The 17,558-nt window shown below is 48.7% G+C and overlaps 1 protein-coding gene across 4 annotated transcripts in view; it reads left to right on the forward strand.

Annotated features, from left to right (window-relative positions):
* TRERF1 (transcriptional regulating factor 1) overlaps positions 1 to 17,558 on the forward strand; it is a 209,376-nt gene that overhangs the window by 159,052 nt on the left and 32,766 nt on the right. For 3 of the 4 annotated variants that reach the window (XM_047103296.1, XM_047103295.1, XM_047103297.1), the window contains 3 exons: positions 10,896 to 12,593; positions 14,054 to 14,100; positions 14,957 to 15,107. In XM_047103296.1, coding sequence (XP_046959252.1) covers positions 11,154 to 12,593; positions 14,054 to 14,100; positions 14,957 to 15,107 — 1,638 coding nt within the window. In that variant the 5' untranslated portion in view covers positions 10,896 to 11,153. Of the gene's footprint in view, positions 1 to 10,895; positions 12,594 to 14,053; positions 14,101 to 14,956; positions 15,108 to 16,168; positions 16,469 to 17,558 lie in introns of all 4 variants that reach the window. The other variant, XM_047103298.1, reaches the window with a different exon arrangement.

Below are 17,558 nucleotides of genomic sequence, written 5' to 3' on the forward strand. Positions count from 1 at the left end.
CCTCCAGATGGACACCCTACAGAGATACGCACCCCTGTCCCCAACAGCAAGGGTCTGCCCACTGTGCCTCAGGGGCCCTGGTGGGAATGACCTCGCCCCTGCCCCCTTTGAGGTCCTCCTTTGCCTCCTCCTTGTGAAATTTCTTGGAGTCTTTAGGAAGCCCCGCCCCTGCCCCCTCCCTGCCCCAGACTGTGAGCTTAAAGTGCAGGTTTTCAGGTTTTGATCTCCCCTTAGCAAAGTCCTGGTGCAGGAGGTCCTTGGTGTGAGGTTGTCTGAAAGAACATAAAGGGCGGGCAGTGGCCATGAAGTCCCCAGTCCGCTCAGCTGTAGGCCTCTTGAGGCCAACGGCAATGACCTGGTCAAGTCTCCTGGCACAGGTAGGTCTTCAGTATGGTTGCTGGTTGATTCTGAAACTCTCCTAACAACTCCTTCTTAGGAGAACCTTGTAATTATGGAGTAGCCGGTGTTTGGGTCACTCAGCGACTCACGTGGGGATTGTTCAGGTGATTCCCCTGCCCCACCCTCTCTCTGCAGACCTCTTGGCTGCGTCATCTGTCAACCTCCCCGTCACCAGGAGGGACCAGCTGTAGTTGGGAGGAGCCTTCCTGGAGGATCAGGCAACTCGAGTGGACCTCGTCCCTGGCATACCCCACCCAGAGCCTATTGTATCTCTCCCTTAAGACCTAAGGTGCCCTAAGTGTGGGGTCATTAAGTTTCCTATGCTGCCTCCATGTGTCAGCTTCTCCCTGGGATGTAACTGACTTTATCTGTACTCATGTGAGGAATGTGGATCTCACTGGGTGCAAATAAGCAAGCCTCACTCTGGTCTCCCAGAGCAGCTACGTCCGGTGGTGCTGGGAGTCAGGAAGGGCTGGGCCACGTGAGTTCACATCAGCTGCCTCCTCCTCTCTTCACTTCTCTGTCCCAGAGGACGTAGACACCAGTGGTATCCAAGCTGGGTGCATTTGCCCCTGAACCGTTGTCAGTTTCACACCTTGAATGCTAATTAGATGCCGAACAGTTAGCAGCCTCTGCAAGTTGATAAAAGGTGAGGCAGGGCTTTATGGATCTTGTTTAGACTTCCTGTAGAAAAACTTGGCTTAGTAGTAGTTCTGGATATATAAAAACATGGCCAAGGTCCAGGAAGGGCAAATGACTTGCCCACTTTCACACAGAGAGTCAGTGGAACCAAAGCCCAGGTCTCCTTTTGGCTCCTCCTTTGACCCTCTATCTAACTGCACCATATCATGTGGGGCTCCTGGCTGGCTCAGGCAGTAGAGCATGCGACTCTTGATCTTGGGGTTGTGAGTTCGAGCCCCACACTGGGTGTAGAGATTACTTAAAAAAATAAAAGTAAAATCTTTAACTGTACCATATCATAGAGTCAATGCCCATATCCCTAATATCTCTACCCAGGCCTAGCCATTTGTGGAGGAGGGTGGTTTGAAAAACTATATACAGGAATATATCAACAAGGCACACTCCAACCATAGCCGCCTCCTCCAGGAAGCCATCCTAGATCACTTTGGTCCCTTATCTCCCCACATCCTCAGCATCCACATCCTCCATGCCAGCTGGGATTGGACAGAAGGGGCCTGTGGCAGTCACCACCAGGGGAAGACAGTGTTAATTCCCTGGTCGAGAACTACTGCTAGCCCAGAGGAGTGAGCAGTGACAGTGAGGACCAGAAACCCGCACACCAGAAAGTGAAATATCTCCAGTCACCATTTCCTGATGGAGAGCTGTCCGCAAGAAGCAAAATCCAGACTCCATTTTGCAGGTTCCCAGGCTGTGAGTCAGGTTTCTTCCTCGTTCCTGGGCTTATTAGAGTGACAGTTGATGCCACAAGATGAGTCTGAAAGAAGGAGGAATAAGTGTCCCTTGGAGCCCAAAGGAAGTCTTGGAAGTCCTCCCACAGTGGAGAGTCAGCAGAGACCCAGGGCAAGGAGCAGCGGGCCACCAAGGAACAAGAGCAGGCCAGTCACTCTGAGAGGGGGGACGTTTCAGTGCTAATCACTGTCGTTGGCAGAACTCGTCCGTGGTAGTTGGGTTGTAGGATTATAAAATACCCACCGGCTTTATTCAGAAGACTAATTAGAAAGTATTTAGAACAACAACATTGCCGTAACGGAGACCATGAACCATGGGCCCACGTCTTGGAGAGCTGCCCTTGGCCTCTGCCTCCTTGGGGAGCTGGGGAGAGAGCTGGATTGAGGAGAATCCCAGGAGAATCCAAATGGAGCTCCTTTGACAGACCTGAGGGGAAGGGCTTGCCTAAAACCCAAGCCAAGTCATTTGGGGGATTGTGTATACAGTCTCTGAATGATGACCCAGTGTCGGAAGAAGGAAAATCTTTTTGGTTTTTCTTCCTCCAGCGAGCGGTGGTGGTCTGGCGGGAGCAGGGTGTTACCCCTGCTGAATTATAAGCAAACAAGTCCCGCTGGGTCCTCGGCCAAAGTCAACTTCCTCCCTCTCTCTCTTTCTGGTTCAAAGGGTAGTCCTTTTGGACACATATCCTCCTTGAAGATTGTGTTCTCTCTCCTGGTGCCCTGGGGGTGCAGAGGGAGTGGGGTGGGTGGGGGGGAGACTTTGATGCACCAGAATAAGGGTCGGCAAACTTTGGCTGGGGCCAAAACCAGCCCACACCTAGCCTTGTACCACCTGTGAGCTAAGGGTTTTTACATTTTTTACACGGTTGAAGAAAAATCAGAAGAAAAAACAGTAATATTTCCTGATACGTGAAAATTCTGCCCCGATTCCAATTTCCACGTCCATAAACCAAGTTGTATTCGAATACAGCCACGCCCATTCATGGATATATGATTTTGTGGCTGCTTTCACGCTGCAGACCTGAAAATATTTAGTAGCTGGCCCTGTGCAGAAAAACTCCTGTGCTGAGAAGTCTGCATAGAGCCTTATAATCTACCGTATTCCATGAATCGGGCGCTTTACAGAGCACTCGGCCTGAAACAGAAAATAATAGGTTCTGTCCCTGGGTCCGTGTCAGGGGTGAAGTGCGCTACGTCTCATTTGCTTGGATCAGCTTTTCAGTTCGCTGAGCGTTGATGGAGCATTTGCTGTGTCCCAGTCACTGGGACACACAAGACGGGTAGAATGCTGTCCCTACCTTGGAAATGAATGGACAGCCAGTGGGCAGATGGGCATGGATGCAGGCCGTGTGGCTGTAATGCTTCTGGGGGAACAGAGAGGGCACCTCAGGTTCCGAGTGAGCATTTTTTTCTTGATTCCACTCTAGAATCCCCGAGCCTGGCTCTAAGGAAAGAATTGATCACAGAAATGTGAAAGTAGTAGTTCTGTTTCATTGGTTCGTGCATGAAAAAGCTCCTGGTGCCAGTTATCCAATAGGAAGTGTTTTACATACTGAGCAAGACATTATTAGAAAGATTATTAAGACTTGACTCCTGAGTTGGTATTATGACAATTCTAGGAGATTGACTAATCCACCAAGAAGAACAGTTTCTAGGTGGTAAATGGTATATTTAAAATACCCTTTGATGGGGCGCCTGGGTGGCTCAGTCAGTTAAGCAGCCGACTTCAGCTCAGGTCATGATCTCGCGGTCCGTGAGTTCGAGCCCCGCGTCGGGCTCTGTGCTAACAGCTCAGAGCCTAGAGCCTGCTTCGGATTCTGTGTCTCCCTCTTTCTCTGCCCCTCCCCTGTTCATGCTGTGTCTCTCTCTGTCTCAAAAATAAATAAACGTTAAAAAAAAATTTTTTTTAAATAAAATAAAATCAAATACCCTTTGACAAGATGCCGAACTGTGGCATGCTACCGTGTTTGCAGAAGGCATGGAATGGAGGTGGGAGTGTGTACCAGCATTCTTGTGTGAGCATAAAATGTTTCTAGAATACACAGGAATCTGATTGTCCCAAGAGGACTGGGTTGCTCGGTATCTGGGGACAAGGATAGGAGGAGGACTTTTCATGTATACCCTTTTTAAAAATTTTGCTCTAACTTTTCCCTTTATTTTCAAGCATTTATTTACTTGGGGTAGTTTTCACTCTTTTGTATACTGTTACACTTCTTGAATTTTGAACCCCTTAGATATAGTTCCTATTTAAATATATATATACAAATTTGGGGGCCCTGGGTGACTCAGTCGGTTAAGCATCTGACTTCAACTCGGGTCATGATCTCACGGTTCATGAGTTCAAGCCCCACATCGGGCTCTCTGCTGTCAGCACAGAGCCCACTTCAGATCCTCTGTCCCCCCTTTCTCTCTGCCCCTCTCCTGCTCGTGTTCTCTCTCTCTCTCTCTCTCTCTCTCTCTCTCTCTGTCTCTCAAAAATAAACATTTAAAAAAATAAATAAAATATATATAAATTCAATGTAAAATAAATAGCACGTAGTTTTGCTATTACCTCCTTAGGTCTTCTTAGGGAAGTCATTTTCTTCTCTCTTCCATTCCATGTATGATTCTTAAATGCCTGCCGCTGTGAACCAGACACTATTCTGGGCCCGGTAGTAGTTACGTCTGTGGGCCTCAACTTCTCCATCTGTAATGTGGGCAGACTAGATGACCTTTACAGTGGTCTTCAACTTGAGAGGGCATCAGACTCAACAGGAGGGTCCGTTGAAACACAGACTGCTCCCCCCCACCCCCCCGCCAACCAAGTTTCTGATTCAGCGGTCTGGGTGGGGGCCAAGAATTAGCATTCATAACAAGTGCCCGTGTGATGCTTATACAGCTGACCCAGGAATCACAATTTGGGAGCCCACCTCTAACTTTGCAGGGCTCTATACTTGTAAATAAACTACCTTTCCAGTTTTGAAAATATGAGGGAATTAAGGAATAGAATCCTGTAGCTCAGAACACAAAGCAGACACATCAACAGAAGTAAAATTATCTAGCTTCCACCCACGGGGGCACGGTGGAGGGACATGAAATCAGGTCATGGTCAGAATCTGGTGAGTTTCGATAAGTAATTCTTCCTGTGGGAGGTAACGTGGTGCAAAGAAAGCCTTTTGAGGAGGGTTTAGTGGTGAGGTTTAAGCTAGGCAGGGCATTGTGTTATCACCAGGCCTAATGCCCACAGGATAACACTGCTAAAGGTCATTTTAAAGCCCCCACAGTTTATCTCTACCTTACAAATTCAGTCTGATCATTGGTGAGTTCCTGACATGGGCACCTGCACCTGACTTCGTGCTTTTGTGCACACCATTCCCTTGGCTGGAGTACCTTCCTGGTCCTCTCGTCTCTGCATAAACCTTATTTGTCCATCAAGACCCAGGTGACTCTTAACTGTCCTCCATAAGAACTTAACACACACTCAGCCTACACTGAGTGTCTTTTTCTGCCAGCACCAATTCAGTGGGACACTTGATCATTGTCGGTTTTTTTTTTTATTCATTCATTCGACAAATATTACCTCTCCTTCAGCAAATCCTTATTGGAGAGCCTACAGTATGCTGGACATTATGGTCGGTTTGGGGAGACATGGTTCCTGCCCTTATAAAGAAAGATCCAGTAATCAAATAATGACACTGGTGGAGGTAGAATTACAGGCTGAGAAGAGTGGTTTGAAAGAAAGGAATGTGGTTTTATGAAAATGTATGAGAAATGACCCTGATATTGACTTGTGGTTGGGGTCAGGGTAGACTTCCTTAGGAAATGTAGTCTAAGCTGTGATCTGAAGGATGCTCAGGACATGATTGGATGAAGAGGATGGGGAAAAGAACAGCTCTCCAAATTAGGGGATTGGGGGGACACCAGCATATGCAAAGACCCTGTGGTGGAAGGCAGCATGGCAGCTTCAAGAAACTGAGAGAAGAGGGGTGGGGGAGAGGGGGAAATGGGTGGTGGGCATTGAGGAGGGCATTTGTTGGGGTGAACACTGGGTGTTGTATGTAAGCGATAAACCACGGGAATCTACCCCCAAAACCAAGAGCACACTTTACACACTGTATGTTAGCCAATTTGACAATAAATTATATTTTAAAAAATAAATAAATAATAGGAAATTTACAATCAGAAAAAAAAAGAAAGAAAAAGAAACTGAGAGAGGACCAGAATGGCTTGGAGTGGTGGGATGGGAAGGGGGTAAATAACAAAGAGAAGAGAGATACACCGCCAGATTGGGCGAAACTGCAGAGCCTGATCGGCCTTGTTCATGATTTTGATTTTTAACCTAAGAGCACTAGGATGCCATCAAAGGATTTTGAACAGTGATGGGATCAGAGTTATGTTTGAAACGCTCATTCTGCCGCTGCTGTCTGGAGCATGGGCAAGACTCAAGGCAGAGAGACCAGTAGGAAGGCTGTTGGGATAGTCTGGAAGACAGACGAGGTGTCTTGGCTTAAGGTGATGGTAGGGGAACCAGAGAAAAATGGATACAGTTAAGAGAATATTAGGTAAACTGATAGGTCATGATGGTGATTGGCTAAGGGAGAGGGAGGAGTCAAGGGCAAGAGTTTGGAGGAGCATCCGTTTGGGGGAACATGATGTTGACTTGGCATTTGAACATGCAAGTAGAATTTGGGGCAGGCAGTGGGGCTGGGGGTAGTGATTGGGAGTCAGCAAGGTATAGTGGTGAGTGAAGATATCAAGGGAGAGAGCTTGCTTGAGAAAAGGGGAGGGTGTCTCCTCAGACTGGGTCATAAACCCCTGAAGGAGGGTCACTTCCTATTGGCAACACAGGGGATGTTTCTCTCATTTCTCCCTCTGTTCTGCTCACCATCTTAATTATGTCTCGCCTGGATGCAGCGAGAGCCTACTAATCCATGACTTCTCAAATTTTAATGTGCACACGAATCACTCGAGGGTCTTCATAAAATGCAGATCCTGATTCAGTAGATGTAGGCTGAAGCCTGAGACTGAATGTCTCATAAGCTTCCAGGTGATACAGGCCACATTTTGAATGAAGGGAGCTGGTCTCCCTGCTTTAGAAGTTCAGCGCCGTCACACCCAACATCCTTGTGCCTCTCCTTGGAAGCCTTGGGCAGCCATTCCTGGCCACATCAGGATCTACTCCAGCTGTCTTTGGCCAACCATGGTTTCCTCCCACTGCTTCCCTTCATCCACCCTTCATTCTACCAAACCAAATCCCTCACTCTGAATTTATCCATCTCTCATCGTTCAGAACGGGACAGAGACCAACTCAGTCTAGCACCTGGTCGGAGGGGGAAACTGACATGGTCTTCCAACTTTTCTGCTTAAAATCCTTCATAAAAGGATGTCGTAGCCATTTGCAACAACATGGATGGAACCAGAGGGTATTATGCTAAGCGAAATTAGCCAGTCAGAGAAAGACAAATATCATATGACTTCACTCATATGAAGAATTTAAGATACAAAACAGATGAACATAAGGGAAGGGAAGCAAAAGTAATATAAAAAGAAGGAGGGGGACAAAACATAAGAGAGTCTTAAACACAGAGAACAAACAGGGTTGCTGGAGGGGTTGTGGGTGAGGGGATGGGCTAACATGGGCAATGGGTATTAAGGAGGGCACTTGTTGGGATGAGCACTGGGTATTAGACATAGGGGATGAATCACTGGAATCTACTCCTGAAATCATTATTGCACTATCTGCTAACTAACTTGGATGTAAACTAAAAAATAAATAAGTAAATTTTTAAAGAATATGGTAAATGTAAATAAACCCCTCACACATTTCAGGCTTACATCTACATTTTTTCATCATACATTTGCAGAAGATGCAATTTCCAGTATGTTGCAAACATTGATTATTTTTAAGTAAAACTACTACGTCACTGTTTTAAATTTATCCAGTGGAATCTAAACACCATAGGAATTTGCTACCCACCATCATCCATTTTAAAAATGCATGAGCGGGGCGCCTGGGTGGCTTAGTCGGTTAAGCGTCCGACTTCAGCTCAGGTCACGATCTCGCGGTCCGTGAGTTCGAGCCCCGCGTCAGGCTCCCGGCTGATGGCTCGGAGCCTGGAGCCTGCTTCCAATTCTGTGTCTCCCTCTCTCACTGCCCCTCCCCTGTTCATGCTCTGTGTCTCTCTCTCAAAAATAAATAAACATTAAAAAAAATTAAAAAAAAATGCATGAGCATGTTCTTCACTAATAGTGTTCCTTCTTGAAGGAAAATTTCTTCTTGAAATTTTATTTGTTTTTGTTTTACTTCCCCCGTGGCATTTTATCCTAATGGAATATATCTAATATATTTTTATGCTTAAAACTCTTTTGTTTGTTTCCCTATCATATTTCTCTGTACCAATTGTATATGAAATTAAAACTTTTTTTAATTTCCTGAAATCATCAAGTGCAACGTATTAAAGTTTTCTTCTGGTTTGAGTTATTGTTAACAGCTATTAGTAGGACACAAATGATCAAAACGACATCAATGTATTGCTAACTCAGATAAGTAATGAACAAACATAAGTAAAATGATACTAAGAATGGTAACACTGATGACTTTTTAGAATACTTCTTTTTTTTTTATTGACTTACAGCAAACACACCTGTGTGTGAGCAGATCGGAGCACACAGCTTGAGTTGTCAGTGTGTGCACGCTCATAACAGCTATCACTCGGTCCAGAAATGAAATACGGCTGGCACTGGGTTATTTCTCCGCTTTGTTTCCGTATCCATGGAAGAATATTATATATTGTAGGAGACAGGGGCCAGCTTGATTACATCTCCGTTTTTCATTCATTTAGATGTAAGCCCTGAAAACCCTCATTCACATGAACTGACAGAAATGGAAGTTTTGTTCTAAAGCAGGATCACTCAGTTCTTGATCTGCTTCTGAATTATATGCCAGAAATCACCTAGTGATCTATCGCGAACAATTAGATTTTAATTACTTCTATTAGGCCTTCCTAACAACAACAGCAACAGAAGAATTGGAAACCGTCCAGCTTCCAATAAATGATTCACTACTCATTTTAGAGTGGTTATTTTTTTTTCCTTAGCTTTCTAGGTGTCCTTTTGCGTGGTGGGGGGGGTGGTTACTGGGGCGATAATAAACCCAGTTAAGGTTTGGGGTGAGGTAAGAAGTTTGTCTTTCTTTTGTAGAGGAAGAGGGCTGTTGTGAAGAGTGCAGGTATAAAGGTCATCTCGTACCTTCGTCACCGATCAGTTCTAGAAAACAGCTTCTGTGGAAGTTCAAGGATCTAGGAATTGAGTTTCTCTTAAAACTTTGAGGGGTGCCTGACTGGCTCAGTCCGTTGAGCGTCCTACTCTTGATTTCAGCTTAGGTCATGATCCCAGGGTCATGGGATCAAGACCTATGCCATGGAGCCTGCTTAAGATTCTCTCTCTATTGGGGCGCCTGGGGGGCTCAGTCAGTTAAGGGTCTGACTTTGGCTCAGGTCGTGATCTCACAGTTCGTGAGTTCAAGCCCCTCATCAGGCTCTGTGCTGACAGCTCGGAGCCTGGAAACTGTTTCGGATTCTGTGTCTCCTTCTCTCTCTGTTCCTCCCCTGCTTGTGCTCTGTCTCTCTCTCTCTCTCAAAAATAAATAAAGATTAAAAAAAAATTTTTTTTAAGATTTTCTCTCTCTCTCTCTCTCTCCCCCCCCTCTGCCCCCTCCCCCACTTGCACACACTCTCTCTCTCAAATAAAAGTTAAAAAACAAACTTTGATTGCAGTGTAGTGCTTGAAGAGTCTTCGTGTATTCCCAGGGGTTTACATATTCCAGCTAGAAGTCCCCTAAAACATATTTTTAAAAGGGGGGGCACCTGAGTGGCTCAGTCAGTTAAGCATCTGATTTCAGCTCAGTTCATGACTTCACAGGTCATGAGTTTGAGCCCCACATCGAGCTCTGCTGTCAGCCTGTCAGCGTAGAGCCCACTACGGATCCTCTGCCCTTCCCCCCCGTTTGTGCTCTCCCCAAAATAATTATTTTGAAAAAAAAGAAAAAGAGAAGTCCCCTATAGAACCTGTGAGACTCACACCAGACTAGACCCGTCTTTCCAAATTCCCTAGTTCATGTTCCTAAGACTTGTCCCACTGTGGTTTTTTTCATGCCAGGTCATCACTGCGCATACATGTTTCCCTGAGCAGGAACCTCAGAAAGTGAGGAACTGTGTTGAGCTAACAGACAGACTAGCATGTGCAGTACTCCTCCTTGGAAATTTATCCAGTTCTGTTTCATATCCAGCATAAGCTTTCTAGTCTATGTTCCCATATCTGTTATTTTTTTTTAATTTTTTTAAATGTTTATTTTTGAGAGAGAGACAGAGTGCGAGCGGGGCGCGGGGCAGAGAGAAAGAGAGACACAGTATCCGAAGCAGGCTCCAGGCTCCAAGCTGTCAGCACAGAGCCTGACGCGGGGCTCGAACTCGTGAACTGGGAGATCATGACCTGAGCTGAAGTCAGACGCTTAACCAACTGAGCCACCCAGGCGCCCCCCCCCATATCTGTTATTTTTACCTTTTTATTACATGCATCTCTTTTCTCCTTGTATCATACTTATTCATGTGACCTATCATCACCTTTTCTAACCATAAGCGTCTCAAGAGCTGGCCCACGTCCTAATCATTTCTTGGCATTGTGCCTTACGCTTAGTAGGTGTCCAGTAAGTGTCTGCTGGGCGGAGAAGTTGATAAATGAAGTGTCCTAAACTTCTTCCTATCCCCTGCAGGTCCTAGGATAGTGCTGGGCTTTCAACAGCCGAGTCCCAGAAGAATGGATGAATTAATCAGTGAGCAAAACAATGAATTAACAGATCAATAAACTAATGAGCCATTGAGCAATGGCTCAAAAGGAAGAGAGTTCATGTCTCACATGAGGGTCCAGATCTGCAGAATCAGTGTAAAGGGTGTGCAGTGTATGAAACAGGCTATTTCTAATCAAGTCTCCTGTTTTGTATTTAATTCTGTAACTGGTCGTTGTAGATGTAATTGCTCGCACAGAGCATCCAAGTAAATCCTGTCCTGTGCTTTGCATCTTGTCTTGCAGGTGTGAGCGTCATCTCTTCGCCACGGTGGTGTTTGGTCCATACCTCAGCCCGGGTGAGGATGTAAAACCCCCCGCTCTGCACATGAGTGGTACAGGCCAACAGGAACATCTGGCTGCAGCCACGTCCACAGACATGTCAGCCGTGGAATAGTGTGGACGCCTCCTCTCAGCTTCTCAGGGTTTCAGTCCTTTTGGGTTTGTCTCATTGACCTTTTTTTATGGTTTTGTGGCTGGACGTTCACGACCAAGGCAGGCGCCATGGGGGATCAGCAACTATACAAGACCAATCACGTGGCCCACAGTGGTGAGAACCTTTTCTACCAACAGCCACCACTTGGCATCCACGGCGGGCTGAACCACAACTATGGGAATACAGTCGCCGGGGCTGGAATGGATGCCCCTCAGGCATCGCCCATCTCCCCCCACTTCCCTCAAGATACTCGGGATGGTCTAGGCTTGCCTGTTGGTTCCAAAAACCTTGGCCAAGTAGATACCTCGAGGCAGGGAGGGTGGGGAAGTCATACAGGACCCGGAAACCACGTCCAGCTCCGTGGCGGCCTGACCAACTCAAACATGATGTGGGGGACACCGGCCCAGGCTGAGGCCACCGATGGCTACCAATATACCTACTCCCAGGCCAGCGAGATCCGGACCCAGAAACTCACCAGCGGTGTCCTGCACAAGCTAGACTCCTTCACCCAGGTGTTCGCCAACCAGAACCTGCGAATTCAGGTCAACAATATGGCCCAGGTGCTGCACACCCAGTCGGCAGTGATGGACGGAGCCCCTGACAGTGCCCTCCGCCAGTTGCTGGCCCAGAAACCCGTGGAGCCCCCAGCGCCGGCTATTCCTTCTCGCTACCAGCAGGTGCCCCAGCAGGCTCACCCTGGTTTCGCTGGCGGGCTGTCCAAATCAACTCTCCAGGTAGGGCCGCACCCTAGCCAAGGGCATCTGTATTATGACTACCAGCAGCCACTGGCGCAGATGCCAGTGCAAGGCGGACAGCCACTGCAGGCCCCACAGATGCTGTCCCAGCACGTGCCACAGATGCAACAGCACCAGTATTACCCGCAGCCGCAACAGCAGCAAGCCGGGCAGCAGCAGATGGCCATGCAAGAAATGCAGCAGCAGCAGCAGCAGCAACAGCAGCAGCAGATTCGCCCACCACAGCCTCAGCAGCCGCAGCAGCAGCTGCAGCTACAGCAGCGGCAGGGTTCCATGCAGATACCTCAGTATTACCCATCCCAGCCCGTGATGCAGCACTTGCAAGAGCAGCAGCAGCAGCAGCAGATGCACCTACAGCCCCCTTCTTATCACAGGGACCCCCACCCGTACGCCCCAGAGCAGGCGCACGCCGTCCAGCTGATTCAGCTGGGCTCCATGCCCCAGTACTACTACCAGGAGCCCCAGCAGCCCTACAGCCACCCCCTCTGCCCACAGAGCCACCTGCCCCAGCACCAGCAGCGCGAGGACGGTCAGCCCAAGACTTACCCAAGCGACAGGCAGGCCCCGGCCATGCTGAGCTCCCACGGCGACCTGGGGCCTCCTGAGGCAGGAATGGGAGACCCGGCCAGCTCGGACCTGAACCGGCTCAGCAGTGCCCTCCCTCATCGGCCACTCCTGTCCCCCGGCGGGATCCACCTCAACAACATGGGGCCTCAGCACCAGCAGCTGTCTCCCAGTGCCCTGTGGCCCCAGGTATTCCCATGGGGGGAGTTTCTCTTGGTATCTCGGGGTGCTGCGGGGCCAGCCAGGGCTGAGTGTGTGCGGAGCCCCGTCCTCTCTGCCGCCCCTCCAGTGCCTTTTGTTCTTTTTTTATTACCCCACGAACGTTAACCTACGTGTGCCAGGCGAGATCCGGGCTAGGCATGTGGAATACAAAATCAATTTCAACTCAGTCCTTGTGACAGAGGTGGCCTAAATACCACGGGAGGTCCCGGATGATGTATGTAGCAGTCAAGGCCTGAGTCAAGGGTCCAGGGATAATCCAGCAGGGGTGTCTGGCCCCCTTCGATCTGAATCCTCAGGGAATTCCTTGTGAAATTGTTTCCCCTTTGGAAAGGAGACCACGTTATGACAGCATTGCTCAAAGTATATTGCTCTGAAGAGAACTACCATAGAACGTTTAATAGATATGGCTGGGGGGATGGGTTCTCCAGATGAATAAATGTGGCGGCAGGGGTGGGGGGGTTCTTAAAGTGAGTCAAGTTGCAGTGCTGAGGGGCTTCTCAGAGCCTTTAACAGGCCCATGTGCGCTTTGAATCTCCCAGAGGGGATACCTCCTGTAGCTTCAGAGATGAAAATCTTAGCCACCCTCAGGATCCAGGCAGTTAAACTGAGTAAGCAAAATGACTTGTCAGGAGACCATCAGGGATGTTGCCAGCTGTGCTGGCCTGGAGGACAAATGCCCCATCTCTTGGCATTCTTATTCAGGACTTTTCAAATCGGTCTAGCCAAACAAAAACTGTCTGCAGGTCTGTGGGCCACTGTCGCTAACCTTTGATAGTTTCCCAAATGGATTTGCCACAAAACGGCCCCCTGTGTGCTGGGCACTACTCATGCCTTGGTATGTTCCAGGTGCTACACCCATGTGACAACAGGTTCCCAGGAGAAGGGAGCCTTGAATGGGACCAGGATAGGTGGAAAGAGGGCTCTGATGGAGGTTGGAGGCTGGAGATGAACTTCCCTTGACCCTGTCTTGTTTGGCACTCAGGCCCAGTGGTAACTGAGAGCCTTTCTGAATATAAGAATAAGGTGACATGGCCAAAGCTGACCTGACCAGCAGGCGGCCTCCGGGCATGCTGCTGTGTCATCCAGCTCTCTGTTCCATGTCTCTCTTGGGAATGGAGCCTGTCTGTGCACAGAGTGGTGGACAGGGAGAACAGGAAGGAACAAGGTGGGGGACAGTCCTGGTGGGCTGGTGGCTGGTGGCAGCTCCTGGAATGGGCATGGTCCTGCGTTGGGGGGCTGGGGAAAGCAAGGGAAAGAAGTGTCAGGTGCACCCAGCATCCGGACATGAACTGCCGGCCCCTGTGAGCTCAGGAAGCATTCTAGAAGCGCAGACCCTGGGGGTCCCTCAGTTCAAAGACTCCTTCCATCAAAAACACACTTTTTTCTCTTTCTTTTTTCTTCCGGTGTTGTGCATGGCTCAAAATTAGATGCATCTACCTGATGGCAGAGCCCAGCCAGGGTCCCCCGAGTCAAGGTAGGATTGATGCAACGAGGCATGTGGGCATTTGGGGAGACTGGGAGGTTTTCCGGGGTTGTCTCTCAAGATTCATTTTCAAACTCAGTTACTCAAAGAGGTTTGTAGGAATAATAATAGCAACTATTGTGTTTGAGCACTTACCATGTGCTAGGCACTCTATATTTTGTGTGATAAAGCCACTCAGTGAGGGTAGGTAGGATTACCGTGTACCTAGCGCATAGTAAGCACTCCGCCATTGTTAGCTTTATTACTATGACTTTGCAGAAGAGAAAACAGGCTCAGAGAGCTTAGAGTTGTACAGCAAGTAAGTGGCAATGCTGGGATGGACTCAAAGGCCATGTTCTGTCCGCTGTTCATTCGGTCAGTATTTAGTGAGTACCTACCATGTGCTGGGCATAGAGCTAAGCTTTGAGAACGCAGCAGTGAATAGTACAGACTTGCTCCCCTCATCATGGGCATGGTAAATACTGTGCCAGAACCTGAGAAACTGCTAAGTCTGGAGCCTGAACCAGAGGACTTAGACACGTGTCTCTAAGGGAAGGCTTCTGGAATAGGCGGCCCAAGCTGACCCTAGAAAGGTGATTGGTCAGAGGAGGAAAAAACCCAGCACTCGACGGCCTAGAACGAAGCAGGTTTTGTTCAACTCTTGCACGGTTTTGAGCAAGCCCTTTCCCACTCTTCAGCCTCAGTTTTCCTTCTGTAAATTTGGCTTAGTTTGAGATAGTACACGTGGGGCCCTGGGAGCACTAGATAAATGAAATGGGTTCATTGTGGGGTGTGAAGTCTTGTGATAAGTCGTTCTTCCTCTTTCTCAACGTGTGTGTCCTCTTCGTTTGGCCCTACCCTTGAGCAGTGGCCAACCAAAAGGAGTGTTTGGGGAGCAGTTTGATGCCAAGAACAAATTGACGTGCTCCATCTGCCTGAAGGAATTCAAGAGCCTGCCTGCCCTGAATGGCCACATGCGGTCCCACGGGGGAATGAGAGCCTCCCCCAGCCTCAAACAGGTTAGCAGGAGCCAGCCCCCCAGCCCTTCCCAGGCCATGTGCTGCTTGCTTTGCTTTGCTGCTGTCAGACAGAGAGTGATGTGAACCCCAAGCGGGTACCTGGGGAGGCACAGTCCTTCCCTGACGGGAGTGCTTAAGCTTTGACGCTAGGAGCCGGCCAGGTCAAACAGACCCCGCTTGCACCAGTTCCATGAACAAGGGTCAAAATCAGAGGGACTAGAAGTCTGTTTTAGGAGATCCCAGTCTCCCCACCTCCTAGAAAAGACAGCAAAAGAAAACATGTAGATTTTTAACTTCTGCTGCTTGAAGCACCCAAGACCAGCGTTCTCTTTGGCCTTCCAAATTAGTAGCCAATGGCCCGGGAAAGCTAACGTGCCCTTCAGGCTCTCAGCCAGCATTTCCTATTCACTAGTGCGCACTAGCGTTAGGCTGTGGCAATGGAAGGTCTTTAAATACGCTCAGGATTAAGTATCCAGGGAGGATATCCATGTGGTGAACTATCCGTGCGGTTTTAGAGTTAGATTAAAATCCGACGAAGAATTTCTTAAATTCTTTGGATATTATTGATCTGAATTTAAGTCTGTGGGATTAACTCTCTGTTCTCCAAAATTTTGGCTCACCCAGGTCACTTCCATTACCTGACCATACCAGATAAAAGAGCTTTGTCTTCCATTTGCCAGATGAGTAAACTGAGGCCCATAGAATTAAAAGGTCCTACACAAGAGCTTATGTGTTCTGTTTTGTGCCTGATCACCAGTCCATATCCTTTTCTTTAAAAGCAGTGACGACAGATGTTTAATATCTGTTTTAATTATGAGAGTGATAACAGTCTAGATTTTTTTAAATGTAGAAAATAGAATTGCATGGCCTTGTCCACTGCCAACTGGCATCACTTGAGCAAGGGACTCAGGGCCTTGCATCCTGAGTGCACCACCCTGCAGTGGTTCTCTGTCACCCACGCATGATGTACTAAAACATTTCGAAAAAGGCAAAGTGCATCCCCCCACCCCCTTGGGAAGGCTGCTCTCAGCCCAGGATCAAAGCCTTTATTGTCTGTGTAGGAGGAAGGAGAGAAGGCCCTGCCGCCTCAGCCCCAGCCGCCACTGCCTCCGCCTCCGCCGCCACCGCAGCTCCCTCCCGAGGCAGAAAGCCTCACGCCTATGGTCATGCCCGTGTCTGTCCCTGTCAAGCTTCTCCCGCCCAAGCCAGGCTCTCAGGGCTTCGCCAACAGCATCGTTGCCGCCCCCTCCACCAGAGACAAGCCAGCCAGCTCGATGTCGGACGACGAGATGCCCGTGCTCGTGAGGATGACCCTTTCTCCCCCACACTCACCCCAAGGGGCTGCCCCCCACCCGCCTGCTGTGAGTTGCTGCCCTGCCCTGCCTGCCTGGGGTGGGAACATCCCTTTGCTTTCCTGGAGATGGGGCAGCTCTTCCAGGGTCACTTGCCTGAGCTCCAATGTGGCTTGGCCTCTCAGGTTGAGCACCACCACCCCCCGCAATCATGGCTGCCTTGGGAATCCCATCCTTGTCCACACTGGCTGCTACCCAGGCGAATTGTCTGTTACTCTACCAGGCGAATTGTCTGGGTTAGATTCTGAGAGACCCGAAAGGGTTCCAAGATTAAAACAAAGATGATAACTCAGCTGGTAATCACAGCTATTAAAATACGGAAATACTATCCCAAGTAATAAAAAGCTGTTGCCCAGGGCCCTGGCTCCTCCTTCGAGATCTTCGAGCCTCCTCAAATTCAGAAGTCAAAGATGTAACCCCTGGCACAGCAGAGCCTCCACACAGCAGCCCTGGCATCCGTTCTGATGGCCAGCCTAACCAGATGCTTGATATTTTCGGTATCACACCTGCATAAATATCCTGGGAAGATATTTACTAAGGTTCCCAAAATAATTCCACTGAAAGGCATCCACCCCCAATCCCAGGAAAGCAAAGAGATTTGTGTTTCTTGCTCACTGTTAAATTCTCCTTCTCTCTCAAATTCCAATTGCTTCACTCAAGCAGCTTAGCGTGGCTCTGGGGCAGAGATCTCTGTCTCCGTCTCTCTCTCTCTCTCTCATTCGATCTCTTCCCCCCCCCACTTCCTTCCTTCCCTCCCTCCTTCATTCTTTCTCTCCTCCTTCCTTCCTTCTTCCCTTTTTCCCTCCCCTAGGGAATCTGTAACCCACATGGTTGATGACCTCAGACTTGTTCCCTCCCCACAAAGTGTATGCTGGGTCACATTTGTCCTCAGAGAATAGGTGGCTGCTGGGATCCCAGGTGGCATGAGGGTGGAGGTTGGGCCATAATAGGGGTAGGGAGAATAATGAAGAGAACTAGAAAGGGCCAGAAAGAATATTCTTTGTTCTCTGTGTAATACCAAGGCCTCAGAAGAGGAGAAGCTAATGGGGAGCCTCTGGGGGTGAGGGTTCTCATAAACCAGAAGGACTTGGAGGCCAGC

Source organism: Lynx rufus, unplaced genomic scaffold (genome assembly GCF_022079265.1).
Source record: "Lynx rufus isolate CCGP_SWC_20201006 ecotype Redwood Valley unplaced genomic scaffold, mLynRuf1.p SCAF_6, whole genome shotgun sequence".
Classification (NCBI taxonomy): domain Eukaryota; kingdom Metazoa; phylum Chordata; class Mammalia; order Carnivora; family Felidae; genus Lynx; species Lynx rufus.